Below are 17,118 nucleotides of genomic sequence, written 5' to 3'. Positions count from 1 at the left end.
AGAGATGGCTCTGTGGTTAAGAGCACTGACTGCTCTTTCAGAGGACCCGGGTTCAATTCCCAGCACCCACATGGCAGTTCACAATTGTCTGAAGATCTAGTTGCAGGGGATATGACACCTTCACACCAATGCACATAAAATAAAAAGTTAAATAAACCTTTAAAAAAAATTAAAAAATAAAAAAAATAAAAAATACATCTTGGAATATTTAGGGGTAAAAGACCTGAAATATGTGAACTATCATTAAAATGATTATCCCAGCACTCCGGAGGCAGAGGCCAGCAGATCTCTGTGAGCTCAAGGCCGGGTAGTCTACAAAGCTAGTTCCAGGACAGTCAAGGCTATGTAAAGAAATCCTGTCTTGAAAAATTAAAAGAATAAAAAAATAAAATAGTCTGTGTGTAGAATGACATGTGTGTGCAGCATATGATTAAGCAAATGGATACAATGATTAAAACAGCTGAAGCTTGTCAGGAGGTGGTGGCACACGCCTTTAATCCTAACACTTGGGAGACAGAGGTAGGCAGATCTCAGTGAGTTCCAGGAGAGCCAGGACTGTTACACAGAGAAACCTTGTCTTGAAAAACAAAACAAACAAACAACAAACAAACAAAAATGGCTGAAGCTTGGTAAAGAATACATGGGAGACTTCTATGTAATTTTTATTCTTGAAACTTTTCAAATACATTTGAAAATTATTTCTAAATATAACATTTTTAAAATGCTCCCCTGCTACGTTCCCTGCATTCTAACTGAGTCAGCATGGATGGTGCCTGCGGGGACTGCATGAATGTGTGTAGCTCTTCCCTAAATATGAGTTACTTTGTCCGAGCTGCCAAATGTCTGATTCCAAGCTAAGTGGAAGGAGCCAAGTCGCCAAGGCAAGCATCTGTGCAAAGATTCCCTTCCATTTTCATTTCCAATCTTCTCTGGAGTTGGCAGCTTTCCTCAAAGGCTTACAGAATCGGCAAGAGCTGCTTTTGAGCTTTCAAGTGACTCACAGAAGGCCTGAACAAAGGGGCTGAGGTTGGGGTTCTGCCTGCATCTGCCCTCCTAATGGACTTGGTGATGCCAGCCTCCTCACCTAGGGGAAAGGAGCCATCAACACAGAGACCATAAATTGTCAAACTAAGAGATGCCAGCCCACAGATATGGTTAGCTATACCGTGTTCTTGTTTTTCTTTATTATTTTCAGGCAGGAGCTCATTGTGTAGTCCTTACTGGCCTGGAATTTACTTGATAGATTTCTAGCTAGGGTTTTTATTGCTGTGATGAGACACTATTGCCATGGCAACTCTTATAAAGAAAACATTTGAGGGTGGCTCGCTTACACTTTCAGAAGTTCAGTCCATTATGATTATGAAGGGGAGCATGACAGTATGTAGACAGACGTGGTACTGGCTACATCTTGACCAGAAGGCAGCATGAAATCTACCTGAAGTGTCACATTGAGGGAAGCTTGAGAAAGAGACCTCAAGACCTGCCCCCACAGTGACAGGTCCTCCAGCAAGGCCACACCTGCTCCAAACAGGCCACAACTCCTAACAGTACCACTCCTTTTGGGGACCAGTTTCTTTCAAAGCACAACAATAGACTAGGCTGGCCTCAAATTCACAGAAAACTGCCTGCCTCTACCTCCTGAATCTGAAATCAACTGCGCTTACTTTGCTTTTTAACTAACAGCACTCAGTCAGGCGTGGTAATGTATATCTGTAGTCTCAGCACTTTAAAGGTGGAGGCAGGAGAATGCACGGTTTCACACACACACACACACACACACACACACACACACACACACACACACACTGTGCAGGTTCATGAGCCTGTGCATAATATGGAGGTTATGGAGAAGGCTGTGTCCTGCTCTATCACTCTACCTTGGTTTCTTTGGAAGTAGGTCAGTATCCCTCAACTTGGACGTAGGCTGTCAGAAAGCCCAGTTGTGGTTTTCCTGTATCTACCCACGTCAATACTGAGATTACACATGCAGCTTTTTTTTCATGGATTCTTGGAATTTGAACTCAGGTCTCTTACCCACCCAAGTGTTTTTTGCTTCCCCCTCCCCCGAGACAGGGTTTCTTTGTTTAGCCCTCGCTGTCCTAGAACTCAGAGAGATCTGCCTGCCTTTGCCTCCTGAGTGCTGGAATTATAAGCATGCATGCTACCACCACTCAGCCCATTTTTTCCCCAATTAATTGATATTTAACTCAGTGATTAGGACATTTCATGGAAGAATTTGACTGTTCTCTGACCATGCTGTGTCTATGTACTCAATGCCTGGCAGCAGCTGGGAGGAGTTGGGGTGTGTGCACTTCTGATCTGCAGAGTCCCCACCTTGCCCTTTCCTAGTATGACCAGTGATCTTGCTTACTCTCTGTTTCTTCTTGGTCTCGGGACTAGAAAAGCATCGCAGAGTCTTCTAGCTCATGCTATCTCTGATATGTATACTCATATACCCCAAATTAGAAGTGAAACCCAGCACTTCCTGCATGATGACAGACAGTACTCTGCCCATGAACTATACACCTCGGCCTCATGACTCATTTCTTTATTAGTGACTGCAGATGTTGAACAAGAAAGAGGTTAGCTGGAGCTCAGAGTGAGCTGAAGAAGCAACCAGGATGAGAATTACCACCTTGTACCAGTATCAAGGATACTGACTGTAGAAGGGCTGTATCCAACTAAGGAGGCCAATCTGGAGGGCAATCTCCAGGGGCAATCTGGAGGTTTTGACATTAGAAGTTAGAATTGAAAAGAAACCAGGATATTCAACTGGGGTTCAGAGTGGAACACGGAAGGAAGAACTGGAGCGCAGCCAGGTGTCTGCTGGGCATCACTTGAGCAGTCTCAGAGGCACAGCTCAGTGGTTACGCTCTGCAGCCAGGAAGCAGATCCTGGAAAGAAAAAGGAAGAGACAAAACAAAATGACAAAAAGCTAGCCAGGTTGGGGCTGGAGAGATGGCTCAGGGGTTAAGAACACTGACTGCTATTCCAGAGAACCTGGGTTCAATGTCACCTACATGACAGCTTACAACTGTCTGCAATTCCAGTTCTGACACCCTCACACAACCATACATGCAGACACCATTCAATGCTCATAAAATTAAAAACAATAAACAAACATAAAAACTAGTCAGCTATGGTGGCATATGCTTGTAAACCCAGTACTTGAGCACTTTAGGAGTGTGAGGCAGGAGGATACTGAGTTTGAAGCCAATCTAGGCTCTGGGTAGATAGGAAGATCAGGAATTCAAAATTGGCTGGACTTGGTGGTGCACTCCTGTAATCTTAATCCTTGGGAGGCAGAAGCTGATGGTTCAAGTTTGAAACTAGCCTAGTTAGAGAGTTCCAAGCCAGACTAGTACACATGAGAATCCGTCTCAAAAAAAAAAAAAAATGTAATGCTGGCCAGGTGGTGGTGGTGCATGCTTTTAATCCCAACACTTGGGAGGCAGAGACAGGTGGATCTCTGTGAGTTAGAAGCCAGCCTGGTCTACAAAGCAAGTTCCAGGACAGGCTCCAAAGCTGTAGAGAAACCCTGTCTCAAAAAATCAATCAATCAATCACTCAACCAATCAATTAATCAACAAATAAAGGAACACTGGGCAGTGGAGACTCCTACCTTTAATTCCAGCACTCAGAGGCAGGGGCTGGAGGATCTCTGGGGCTACAGGGCAAGTTCTAGGACGGCCAAAAAAATAAATAAATAAATTAAAAAAAGAGAAGAAAAAAAAAGAAAAAAGTAAGTTGGAGCTGGAGACTAAAAGAATACTTTTTTATTTTTAAAATATGGAATGCTTCACGAATTTGCGTGTCATCCTTGCGCAGGGGCCTGCTAATTATGCTAATCTCTGTATCGTTCCAGTTTTAGTGTATGTGCTGCTGAAGCGAGCACTTTTTTTTTTTTTTAAAGTTTTGGTTTTTTTGAGACAGGGTTTCTCTTGTGTAAGAGCTCTGACTGTCCTAGAACTTGTTGGAGACCAGGGTGGCCTCCAACTCACCGTGATCCACCTGCTTCTGCCTCCAGAGTGCTGGGATTAAGGGTGTGTTTCACCACTGCCTGGTCAGGATTCTAACACTTTTAAGTTTTCCTAGTCATCTTACTTGGAAGGGGCTCAAAGACAACTGTAGTCATGGAGCTGGTACAGGTTTTGGGACTGGATACTTTGGTCTCCAGGAAGAATCATTTTAACACCTACTTCTATATTTTTCAGAATAATAAACAAGACGAAATCCAGAGTCTTGATATGAAATAATGTTAACAAACCAGAATTTTATTTAAAGATGCTCTGGTAAAGTTTTATTAGAGGAAGACTTTGCTGGTTTACTTTTCACCCGTCTGTTCTGGCATGCTTCTCATAATATCAGAACCACCTGGTCAATGAGAGCTGGTGTGCAGTGTTTTCTGTAGTGTTTTCCACACGCTGTGCCCAACTCAGTGCCACTGCCACTCTAGTGATGGACACCAGTTGTAGCCAACACGGCATAGCATTCTATTTCAGAGTTCCTCAAAGCTGGGCAGTTGTTGGTGAGGATAACCAGTTTCGCTTTGCGCTGTCTGATCGTCTTCAGAGTCTTTCAACTTTTCATGACGAGCTTTTTGTTGTTGTTGTTGTTATGTAGTACAGACTGGAATCAAACTTCTCATAGATCTGAAACTCAGTAGCTTCTGTCTCTGCCTCCAGAGTGCTGCTGTCACAGGTGTGTACTTCAGTTCGGAAATCGAGCTCCTGTATCTGTGAATGTGCTTACTCACTGTTGGCTTATCTATCAGGAAGGTGTTGGAAAAATGACTATGTTAGTTTCCTTATATTCTCCTTGGAGTAGAGCATATGTGGGTGTGCTGGAGTGCGTGTGTGTGTGTGTGTGTGTGTGTGTGTGTGTGTGCACGCGTGCGTGTTAGACAGACAGAGATCTGGGCCTTAAATAACAGGTGTGCAATTTACATCAGATAGTTTAATTTTCAGGTTTGTATTAATTGTCTTTTATTGGCTGGTTCTCTATAGTTCTGTAGCTTTCCCACCAAACCTTTAATTTTTTTTTTTTTTGGTACAGGATTCACGTATTCCTGGATGGCCTTGAAATAATCCTCTGACTCCCATTTCCTAAATGCGTGGACTATTGGCCTTTTGTTATTATTATTTATTTTTGGTTTTCTGAGGCAAGGTTTCTCTGTGTAATAGCCTTGACTATCCTTGAACTTACTTTGTGGAGCAGGTTGGTCTCCAACTCACAGAGATCTGCCTGCCTTTGACTCCCAAGTGCTGGGGTAAAAGGCAAGTTCCTCTCACACCTGGGTTATTATTACTAATTGGTTGATTTTAGTTTTTTAAGACAGAGTTTCTTTGTGTAGCCCTGACTATCCTGAAACTCACTCTGTAGATCAGGCTGGCCTCAAACTCAAGAGATCAGCCTGCCTCTGCCTCCTGAGTGCTGGGATTAAAGGCATGCATTGCCACACTGAATTAGTTACTATGATTTTATTAGTAAACTATGACCACCAAATGGTAAGTACAAATATATGTTCTTTAGGATAGTTATTATTTTTCAGTTTTTTGAGACAAGGTTTCTTTGGCTGTCCTGCTTGTAGACCAGGCTGGCCTTGAACTCAGAAATCTACCTGCCTCTGCCTCCTGAGTAATGGGATTAAAACTGTGTGCCACCACTGTCCAGCTCTAGGAGAGTGAATAATATGGATCCTGTGAAACTATTATCTCCATTGATAGTTCAAACCAATGACAAAATTTTTCCTGGGAAGATGCACACACAAGTCCACTCACCCTAGAGAGGGAACTCAGGATAGATGAAGGTTTAACTTGGTCCAACAATGAGTTTAAATGAAGGGCTATGAGAAAGGGGTTCCTTACCGGAGCAGAGAAGGCTCAAAGACAGTCACATCACCGAGGCCCACCCCAGAATGGGAGACAACCCACAGAACTGGGATTCCTGGAGTACACCGCACAGCTAGCAGGCCACTCAGCAGACTGGGGAGTCTCCCTTCCAGGTGAGTCTCATCTAAACCTCATCTAGGCAGCTCGGTTGGTTTCTGCTTCTTTCAGGCAGCTAGTCTGGTCTGAGAGTCTTTTTTGCAGTCAACCTCTAGTCTTCTGGGAGGAACACTGAATTCTGGCAGGGAGGAGCCTAGTGAATCTGGTTGGTTTCAGGAACTTCTTGAAGCTGTTTTGAGTTGTTAATCTTCCTGCTTCAGGAGCTTCCCTGCGGGATGGAAAGATCCTACAGAAGAAACTGGCACCACACTGATAGATTCAGAAGGCTTCCACACCTTTACGCAATTTCTTAGGCTGTGTTCAGATTTTACAGGAATATGGGTCATCAGTATTTTGCCACTGGCATCCTATTAATAACTCTATTGAGAGTGATTATTATCTAATTTCCATAAATGAGGAAACTGAGGCTTAGCTTTCCCAAGGCTACACAGCTACAAAACACAGCTGTGCTTCCTAAACAAGTCTTTCTGGTAACCTCAATATGGCTGAATTTACAATCCTAGCATCTGACTACCTAAGTTAAAGCCCCACTAGCCAAACACTGCCTTGTTGACATTATATTGTTACTAAAGTCTGTCCCCCTCCTTCATAAACAGGGAATGTGGAGGGCTGGAGAGATGGTTAAACTGTTAAAGCCAGGCTAACCAAAAATACAAACGGGAATGAGGATATATTTACTAACCATGTAGGATTGTTGTGATTCTACTATCTGGAAGATGGAGCAAGCACTTAAAGGGATTAGGCATCACTATTTTTTCTAGACCAGTACTATCCAGAGGTAATATAAAGTAAATCAAACACAGTGAGACCCTGTCTCAAAAAAGGGAGAGGGAGGAGGTAATTTAGCTGAGTGTCGGAGCTCCTGGAAATTTAGAAGGCTGAGGCAGAAGGACTGCCCTCACTTTGAGGCAGGTGGGTGATAGAAAGTGAATTTCAGGCCAGCTTGTGCTATGGTGTGAGACTGTCTCAAAACAAAACAAAAACAAAAAACAGAAAGCAAACCAAACCACACAAAGGTGATTTTTAAGTGACTGCATAGAAAAAAAAAACCTAAAAGAAACATATAGTTACTTTCAGTTACTAAATACACGCCAGACTATATAATCAGTTTAGAAATCAACAAGGTCCCTCCTCCAACTTGGTCCTGTCACCGTGCAAGGCCGGCTATGTGTAGCTGCGTGAGTCGCGCCCTCTGCTCGCCGTCAGGGTTCCCTGCGGCACAGGACCCAAGGACCCGCCCCGAGCCCCTCCCAGATTACATCATAGAGCCCACCAGGCAGGGCCCGCGTGTGCCCACTCGCACCGAGGCCGCGTGCGCCGCACACTAGCATCCTCCCTGTTGGGAAAGGAAGCCGTGGCCATCTCAGAACGGCGGAGGCAGCCTGAGGCTCGCCATTCGCTGAGGTATCCGCGGGCGGGAGGCCACAGCCTAGACCTCCGACGCGTGCCCCGCCAACCGCCCGTCGCTCGTGCCGCTTCCACGGAGAGGTGGAGGAGCAGGGACGGGCGTGGATTGGCTCGCGGCGCCTCGGCCCGCCCCTCCGCGACGCTCATTGGCTGGGGTGGCGTCCGCTGGCTGTGGGGACGCCCCGCCTTCGTGCCGGCCTTCAAGAGGGCGACGAGGAAGCGGCCACCTCCCTGCGCCCCGCCCCTCCGGCTTGCTCTGTGGCTCCTGCGGCTCCTCCCGGCTGCTCCCTGCTCCTCTCTGCCCTCTCCCGGCTTCCTGCGGCTCCGGCTTGGGCTTGGCGGCGGCGGGTGAGTGCTGGTGAGGACGGGATCCGACGGTCGGCCTCCTCGCTGTCCCCCGGAGACGCTTCCCTAGGTTCTCGCGGTGACCGCGGGGGACCCCGCAGGTCCCGCCCGAGGCGGGGAAGGGCGGTGGCTGCCGGCCTGCGGGACGCCGGGGTGGCTGCTACAGGGGGCCCGGCCGGGGGCCTGCGGGCGTGACCTTCGGAGTCTCCGCGGAGTCTTCCGTGGGGATCGGAGGGGGCGAGACGGGCCGAGAGATCCTGTTTCGGGGCGTCTGGGGCTGTGGAGCCGAGCGGCTTGCCTCAGCCTGGGCAGGAGCTGCGCCCCGGCACCGAGGGTCGACTGCAGCCTGGGGCCTTGGGTGGGGTTCGGGGGGGGGTGCACCAGATCGCCGGGACGTTTCTCCAGGCTCCAGGAGGGGCGACAGTGGACGTGGGAACTGAGAGCAGCCTCCGCGTGTCCGCTCTGGGCTTGATGGGTGGGGTTGAGCGGTGGTCCGGAGAATCTTTACTCTTGTGTGCGTGGGCCCCGTGCAGTATGGGGGACTGACGCGCTTCCCGTGTCTGGCTTCAGGACTGCAGAGCGGTCACTTTAAGGGTGCAGAGCTTGGAAACTTAGGGAGCAAGACTAGCAGCGCCCGTTGGAAACGTTACTCAGAGCAAGAGATTGTGGTTAACTTAGCACCCAGGACGAGCTCTCTCGGGCTGTTCCAGGCGGAGCTCAGCTTCAGTTGAGATTGCCTCCTGGGCGTGTTGGAGAGGCTTTATCTCCAGGATTGTGTTGATTAAATGCGTTCGCTGCTCTAAGGGAAGAGACTGATTGCCCCACGGGGGCTTGTGTTTTAGGAATCCAGAGCTCGTCCTCTCCCGGGGTGAGGTGGGGTATCGTAGCCTGTACTTCTCAGGGAAGATTAGTGTTACCCAGCTTTCTCCTGGAGCCCCCATTCCCCTTCCCCCTCCTCTGGTCCAGTTACAGTGCTTCTCCTGAGGGCCCTTGCGGTGGTTCTTGGCCCAGTCTGTGATTCCTGCTCTCTGTGAGCGTCTCCCGCCCATTTCCCTACTGCTGCGCTTTTGGCAACTGCCCCTGCTCTTTCCCAGGGATGGTTGTGGCATTGCATCAGGGGATATTTGTGCTTGTAATTTGCTCACTCAGCCCAGGAGGAGGGAGAATCGTATGGTGCAGAGATGGGGGGGTGACAAGCAGGAGGGGGGCGGTTGCCGGCCGCTTGGCTGGGTAGGCAGAGCGATGGGTGTGGTGAGGGAAATACAGCTGCTCTAGGCCTATAGGGTAACACTGCCCAGTCATCAGCGCAGAGATTCAAAGACCAACAGCAGCAGCTATTTTTATAAATGAATCCTGAATCCAAGTTGAGCGCATGGATTTAGAGTGAACAGTTGTCAGGCCCAAACTGTGACAGGCTGAGTGTTTGGTAGACAACACTACAGTTGCTAAGCACGGCACTCCATCTATCTGTAGAGTACAGCAGGTACTTGCAACTTTGTGACTTTCCCTTTTCTCCACTCTGTAGAATGGGAGTGTGTTCAGGTGATGCCTTTTCAAATGATGGAGTGTGATGGCCCAAACCACTTCCTTTCAAAGGTGATATTTTGATCTCAATCATAATCTCACATTTAGCGTTGATTAAAGCTTTTTGAGACAGAACCATCTTCCAGATATTTGGGTTCTGTGTTTCTTTCTCTGTTTCAAAAAGGGAATATACTCATGCAAAGCAGACTCAGCAGAGATTGATAAAACAGGTTCCAATGTGTATTGAAAGTATTGGTGCCTTGTACACATTTAGATTTAATTATCCACTGTCCCAAAATACCTCCATTGTTCCTGGTAGCTTAATCAGTAAAACAATTGACTATAGCATTGGAATGAGGGCAATGAATGTTCTCAGGGATATTTCAATCAAGTTATTGAAGCTTAGTGGAGTTTGTTTTCTTTTCCTATTGTTAACACATGCACTAAAGTTGTAAAGTGCAAGGGTGTGTCTTATTGTGTTTTATTTACTTATTTTTAACATTGTGTGTGTGTGTGTGTGTGTGTATGTATGTGTATGTGTGCCACAACATGAGTGTGGTGGACGTCAAAGAACAACTTTGGGAGTCAGTTTTCTTTATGTGTCTTTTGGGGATTGAACTTGTCCTGAGGCGTAGGAGCAAGTGATTTTACTTGTTGAACTGTTAGGCCTTCTTCTTCTTACTATTATTATTATTATTATTATTATTATTATTAATTTTTGAGTCAGAGACAGGGTTTCTATTACTGGCCGTCCTTGAGCCTACAGAGATACATGTCCCTCTGTCTCTGGAGACTTGTATTATTTTTAAATTTTTAATTTAGATCTCTATTTAATTTTTTGCATAAGAGAGTTTTTTGCCTGTTTCTTGGTGCACCATGTGTGTGCATCGTGCCCATGAGTTAGGAGGGGGTTGGGTTCCCTTAGGGCTGGAGTTACAGATGACTATGAGCCACTGTGATTGCTGTGAACCAAACTTGGGTCCTCTACTAGAGCAACAGTTGGTCTTAACCTCTGAGCTGCCTCTCAAGCCTCCGTTTTTTGAGATAAGGTTTATTCTCTAGTCCAGGGTGGCCTGGGATTTTACTATGTAATCTGGACTGCCCTCATGGCAGTTGCCCATGAGCTCATGGCAGTCCTCATGCCTCAGACTTCCTTTTTAAATTTTTCAACACAGGGTTTCTTTCTCTGTGTAACAGCCCTGGCTGGTTGGCCTCAAATTCAGTGAACCACCTGCCGCTGCCACCCTGTGCTAGAATTAAAAGTGTGCGCTTATCCCACCCCTCCCCCCTTTAATTTTCCTTCAAGATAGGTTTTGTCTGTGTAACCATGGCTGTCCTGGAACTCCCTCCATAGCCCAGGCTGGCCTCCACCTCCGAGATCCACTGAGTGCTAGAATTAAAGGCGTGAGCCATAAAGGTATAATGGTGTAATGTGCACTGGGTGCACATCAGGCTTCTTTTTAATGAAACAGGGTTTCTCTGTGAAACAGTCCAGACTGTTCTGGAACTCACTTTGTAGACCAGCTGGCCTCGAACTTACTGTGATCTATGTCCCTCTGTCTCCTGAGTGCTGGGATTAAAGGTGTGTGTCTCCACTACCCAGCTGCATCAGTCTTTTCAAGTGCTAGGATTGTAGCTGTATGCCCCCATGGTACCCATCTTGGGGTGTGTCCCAATTCTCTCCCTTCCCAGGTTTAAAAACAGTCTATTCCTGTGTTTAACAGAGTTCCTGCACTAAAATTTCAGATATACAAATAAGGTTATAGTCTGTATTAAAGTCATTTTCCATTGTTTGGTGACACCAAAGGAAACACCTGCAAGTTTTTTTCACTGAGATTGGGGTCTTGTATTGCCCTGGCTGGTCTTGAGCTTCTGGATTCAAGCTATCTTGTTTCTTGCCTGGGAAATCACAGTTATATCTCCACTTCTAGCTTTGGGATTTCTTACAGCTACATAGTTTAGCTTTAGTTAGAGGTTTGGTTCTTTCTAACCTTATTTCTAAATTTAGTGATTGAATTTTGACTGCAGACTTTTGTAATTGGCACTTTGAAAATTTGTGGATTATTATTATTATTATTGAGAATGGGACCTTATATATATAGCTCAGACCCACTTTGAACTCATGTAATACCACACCCAGTTCAAGGGCTGGAACTTATACAGATGATAGGTGAAAGTTCTGCTTCTCAGCTGCATTCCCAGTCCCCCCACCTTTTTTTTTAACATTAAGCATGAGTAGTTGATGTAAGTTTTAGTTTTCCATAAAATGCAAGAAAATCAGAAATGACAAGTAGATATAACCTTTCCCCATTTTTTTTTTTCTTTTCTGACTCATTACCTCACTATTGACCTAAGCTGGCCCCTTGGTCATCCTGCCTCTGCTTCTCTGGTGCTGACATTACAGGCAAATGCCACCAAGCCCGCCTTCATTTTCTTTTACAGTGGCAAAAATGTATTTGTCTATTGAAACAGGGTTTCCTTATGTGGCCTAGACTGGTCTTGACTGAAGATCCTTCTGTTTCCTTTTTTTGAGATAGAGTTTCTCCTTGGAGCCTTGGCTGTCTGTCCTGGAACTCAGCTATTGTGAGTTTTCCTTGACCTGGAGATCTGTCTGCCTCTGCCTCCCAAGTGCTGGGACTAAAGGCATTCACCACCTCCACCAGGCTTCTGCTTCCATTTATTTTTATTTTTTTTTATTTTTCTGGTTTTTTGAGACAGGGTTTCTCTGTAGCTTTGGAGCCTGTCCACCACTGTGGCTTGTGCCACCACTGCCCAGCTGTGGGACATTTCTTAACTTTCTTTCACGTATGTATGTGTGTATCTTCTATTACGTGACAGTGGCGTTTTTCACCACTGCCTGGCTCTGTTTCCATTTTCTAAGTGTTGGAAATAATGGCATGTGTTGCCACTGTGCAAAGAAATGGAGCTTAAAAAAATCTTTTATTGCTGTGAGGTGGTGGTGCACGCCGTTAGTTCCAGCACTTGGGAAGCAGAGGCATGTGGATCTCTGTGAGTTTGAGGCTAGTGTGGTCTACAAGAGCTAGTTCCAAGATAGGCTCAAAAGCTACAGAGAAACCTTGTCTCGAAAGACCAAAAAAAAAAAAACAAAACTTTTATTTTGAAATAATTTTAGACTTTTATAGAAGAGTTGATAAAAAGGGAGAGGCATGCTGGGCATGGTGGCTCATATCTGAGTTTGAGGACATCCAGGCTACAAAGAAAAACCAAAGGGGTGCGGAGAGGAACAACATGAAGGTGATGACTTTAGATAGCTTGGGCTAGGTGAAGACTGTCTCAAGAAAAGATGGCTCGGTGGGTAATGTGTTTTCTGTGCAAACCTGAGGACCTGAGTTTTAACTTTCAGAACCTTTATAAATATGGGCATAGTGGATGTGTTAGCAGAGGAAGATGGCCAGGTAGCTGGGGTGAGAGGGTGCGAGTGGGTGAGCCCCTGTAGTCTCAGGAGTCCTCTGGGCAGATGGGAGGCAGGAGCAGAAGTTAAATAGCTAGCCGTTCCTGAAATATATTTGAGGTGGTTAGGGGTGATGGTGAGGATGATGACAAGGGCCTACCGGAGTGCGACGGCTCATACCTTTAATTCCCACAGTTGGGAGGTAGAGACGATGGATCTGAGTTTGCCCACCAGCGCTACATAGACCTTGTCTCAAAAAAGAAATGACAACATTAGGTAGTGACTGCTGCTGGCTACCAATTCTAGGTTTACAAATGTCCTTTTATTTATCTTTTTTTTTTATGACCTTTTATTTTGTGTGTACGTATGTGAGTGCTTACGTGTTGAAAGATCATGTGGAAGGATGTTGGTTCTTTCCTTCTGGCATGTAGGTTCCTGGAGTTGAAGTAAATTCGCTCGGCCTTTAAGGCCTTTACATGCTGACTCATCTCACCAGCCCCAAATCTATCATTTTGAAAAGCTGTTCCTGATAATTCTTTTCTTTTGTATGTATGTATGTATGTATGTATTTATTTATTTATTTTAGTTTTGGTTTTTCTAGGATAGGGTTTCTCTGTGTATTCCTGACTGACCTGGAACTCACTCTGTAGGATAGGCAGGCTTTCTGCATCTGCCTCCAAGTGCTAGCATTAAAGATTAAAGGTGTGCAACATCATGCCTGCCTCTCATAATTCCTTCCAACTAGCCTCCCTTCAGTTTTTACTTAGTGGTTCTGATTTTTCCATCTGCAGTTGTTTTTAATTCTGTGCAGCTCTAGTATTCACTTTAAGTGTCATTCAGTGACACTTACTTTGTCCCACTTAACAGTTCTTTTTTCAGCTGGGCGGTGGTGGTGCACACCTTTAATCCCAGCACTCGGGAGGCAGAGGCAGGTGAATCTCTGAGTTCCAGGCCAGCCTGACCTACAGAGCGAGTTCCAGGACAACTAGGGCTGCACAGAGAAACCATGTCTCGAAAAACAAAGTTCTTTTTTTCCCATACCATACAGCCCCCCTCTACCTGTCTTCAAATGTGATTTCTAAACTGTTTACCAGTTTTTTAGATATGGTTTGATCTAGATGCTTTGTTAATCACTGGAAATGGAAATGCCATATTATGGGGTATGTAGTCCCAGGCACTGAAGGCTGAGGTGGGAGACTTGTTTGAGCTCAGGATTTGAAGGCCAGCTTGGTTATATAAAACTCAAACTCAAAAAAAAAGTACGTAGGATCCTTCCCTGCCCTCTGAGAATTAACTACACTTCCCATCAGTGTTACTTTAGAATCAATTCAGACTTGTTCTTTTTTGTTTGTCTGTTTATGTTTGTGGTTTTTTTTTTTTTTTTTTTTTTTTTGACAGGGTTTCTCAGTAGCTTTGAAGTCTGTCCTGGAACTCACTTTGTAGACCAGGCTGGCCTAGAACTCACAAAGATCCACTTGTCTCTGACTCTCAAGTGCTGGGATTAAAGGTGTGCATTACCACTGCCTGGCTTGTTTGTTCTTTCATGTGTACTGGGGATTGAGCCTGGGACCTTGGGCATTATGAGTAAGCATTCTATTATTGAACTATATCCTCAGCCTGCAAGTTCTCTTTTTCTTGCTATGTTCTTTTCCTTTGTTGTTAGATATATTATTATTATTTACTGTGTTAAATTATTGTTATTATGTATTGCCTGAATGTGTGTCTGTGTGTTTTTGGTGACTATGGAGGTCATTGGATCCCCTGAGATCAGAGTTACAGGTAGTTCTGAGCTGCGATGTGGGTGCTGGGAATCAAACCCAGGTCTTCTGCAAGACCAAGAAGTTCTTGGTTTTAATTGTTCTTAATTGCTGAGTCAAATCTTGGCTTTCTCACTACTTTTCACTGGTAGTTTATTCTCCATTTCTTTTCTTAAGAAATTCTGTGAAGTCACATCTTTGTCCTTTTGTTATTTTTTTTTCTATTTGTGTTGTTGGTTTGTTTTTAATTCTACCCCACTGAAACATTCTATTTATATAGATGTTTTACATCCTTAGAGAATGAATCCCAAGACAAGATGTAACTTACTAGAGTACTTGACTAGTGTACAGGATTACATTCTTAGTACCCAGTAAATCTGGCATGATGGGACACATCTGTAATCTTAGCAAGAGGATCACAAGTTCACAATCATCATAAGCTACATGGTACATTCCAGGCCAACCTGGGCTATATGAAACCTGTTCTCTGTTTTTAAAAAAGGAGTTAGAGAGACATCTCAATGGATAGACACATTTGTGTGGTTTTTTTTTTTTTTTCACTGTAATCTTAGCAAGAGGATCACAAGCTACATGGTACATTCCAGGCCAACCAGGGCTATATGAAACCTGTTCTCTGTTTTTAAAAAAGGAGTTAGTGAGACATCTCAATGAATAGACACATTTGGTTTTTTTTGTTTGTTTGTTTGTTCTGTTCTTTGTTTTTTTTTGCAAATGACCCAGGTTTTGTTCTCAGCACTAACATGGCTGCTTATACCCATCTGTATGTAACTCTAGTTCTAGGGGACCTGATGCCCTCTTGTGGGCACTAGGCACACAAGTCATAAATACAGGCAAAACACTCAAAGACATAAAAGGAAATAAATCTTAAGCAAATGAAAAAGGGGCCTGTGAAGTAGCTCAGGTAGTAAAAGGCACTTGATTTGATCCCTGGATCCTATGTGGTGGAAGGGGAGAATTGACTCCTGAAAATTGTGCTCTGACTTCCACACTTGAGTATACATACACAGAGAATAAATCTAATCTGAAAAAGGGAAGAAAAAAGCCAGTATTTATCCTCCTTTGTGTTTTCATATTGCTTCTTCATGGTGCATGATAATGATGCCAGCTGTGGTTGTCAGTGTGGTGGAACTAAACTGAGGTAGGACGTATTCTGTCATTTTCCTAGGTCTGGGGCTAATTAGTCCATACTTGTTCAACTTGTTTGTGAAGTTCGCAGAAATCTCCCTTTCTGTGATTGCCAATTACTTAAAATTTCTCAGTGACATTCTGCTTAAACATCAGAAAAATCAATGATGAGAATGAACCATTGTGCTTCATCCCTGTAGCTCTAGCACTGGAGATGCCAGTGTTCTGGAGAAGATGGGTGCAAGTTTAAGTTATCTCATAGGTTCTGGGCCAGCTCCAGCTCCAGAGCAAGACCCAGCCTTAAAAGAAAAAAAGAAAACCAGGAACATAAAAATGCCCCCCCAACAAAAACAGAAAATAATGTCAGGTGTGGTATGGTACACTTTTAATGCCAGCGTTAGGGAAACAGTGGTAGGCAGATCTCTATTAGTTTCTGGTTCTCCTTAGGGAGTTCCAGGCCAGTCAGGACTATGTAGTAAGATTCAATCTCAAAAGAAAAGAAAAACAGACGATGATTTGGACCATGGCCTTATAAGGACCTGGCCTTTGCCTCCTTTTTCAGCATTGCTGATGTTCTTGATACCGTCAGCCCAGACATGCAGCTCTGGTCCATCCTGGCAAAACAGAACTGCTTGACTTTTTACACTCTTATATTCTTTGCCAGTTTCTGTCCATTGTTCTATGGAGTTAAACCATTTTAAAATGTTTTATTATTTATTTTTGTTTTTTAAGGCAGGGTTTCTCAGTGTATCCCCAGCGACTGTCCTGGAACTTGCTCTGTAGATCATGCGCGGCTTGAACTCAGAGATTCGCCTGCCTCTGTGTCTCTCACTTTGACTAAAGGTGCACTATGGCTAAGGCTAAGGGTTTTTTTTTTTTTTTTTTGAGAGTTAATATGTCCCTCACTTCCTCCTTATTCAAACTCTCAAAGCTGAACTCTTGTAATTGAGTTCAGGGGGCTCATTCTCAGAGAAAACTCATGTCAGCATCCATTGATTGCCTGTAGCTCTTCATCTAGGACAGGGCCTTGTGAAATCCCCCTGTGTTAGCATGTGTTGTCACTATGCAGGTCTTTTCTAGGCAGCCATGTGATGTGATTTCACGGCTACAGTTTCCATGTCATGTCCAGAAGACACTCGGGAGCAGACATATTGGTCTTCTGGCTCTTCATTTTTTTTTTTTTTTTTTTTTTTTACTTCTTTCTTGATTTTTTTTTTTCCTTAGCCATAGGAGTAAGGGTTGCACTGTACTAATTGGGATTGGTGCAACCCCTGGTCACTCACTCTCTGTACTTTGCCCCAGTTGGGCATCTCTGTAGTAGTCTCCATCTGTTGCAAAAAGAAGCTTATTTGATGAACAGTGAGACCTACACTTAATCTGGCTGGGTAGATATATAGTGGGATCTTTCCTTCTTTCCTTCCTTCCCTCCCTCCCTCCCTTCTTCCTTCCTTCCTTTTCTTTTTTTTGAGGCAGGTTTCCTCTGTGTAAACCTGGCTGGCCTTGAACTCAGAGACTTGTC

At 44.7% G+C, this 17,118-nt stretch overlaps 1 protein-coding gene, 1 long non-coding RNA gene and 1 other non-coding gene across 22 annotated transcripts in view; 1 reads left to right on the top strand and 2 right to left on the bottom strand.

Moving 5' to 3' along the window:
* Positions 1 to 2,533: 2,533 nt before the first annotated feature.
* On the bottom strand, positions 2,534 to 7,597 carry LOC146894508 (uncharacterized). The gene is made up of 2 exons (XR_015001663.2): positions 3,623 to 7,597; positions 2,534 to 2,894 (listed from the first exon to the last, which is right to left on the bottom strand). It is a non-coding gene; the product is annotated as an uncharacterized LOC146894508 (long non-coding RNA).
* On the bottom strand, positions 3,784 to 3,895 carry LOC125393801 (U6 spliceosomal RNA). The gene has a single exon (XR_007229958.1). It is a non-coding gene; the product is annotated as a U6 spliceosomal RNA (small nuclear RNA).
* Positions 7,598 to 7,614: 17 nt separating the features above from the next.
* Map4 (microtubule associated protein 4) overlaps positions 7,615 to 17,118 on the top strand; it is a 133,385-nt gene continuing 123,881 nt past the window's right edge. For 3 of the 20 annotated variants that reach the window (XM_085688881.2, XM_085688879.2, XM_048423396.3), the window contains exon 1: positions 9,290 to 9,356. In XM_085688881.2, the coding sequence (XP_085545007.2) occupies positions 9,306 to 9,356 (51 nt within the window). In that variant the 5' untranslated portion in view covers positions 9,290 to 9,305. Of the gene's footprint in view, positions 7,774 to 9,286; positions 9,357 to 17,118 lie in introns of those variants that run through there. The other 17 variants (XM_048423392.3, XM_048423395.3, XM_085688880.2 and 14 more) reach the window with 10 other exon arrangements.

This window comes from Myodes glareolus, chromosome 4, assembly GCF_982192425.1.
Source record: "Myodes glareolus chromosome 4, mMyoGla1.1, whole genome shotgun sequence".
In the NCBI taxonomy this organism is placed as follows: Eukaryota; Metazoa; Chordata; class Mammalia; order Rodentia; family Cricetidae; genus Myodes; species Myodes glareolus.
This window is presented reverse-complemented; position numbering and strand designations above follow the sequence as displayed.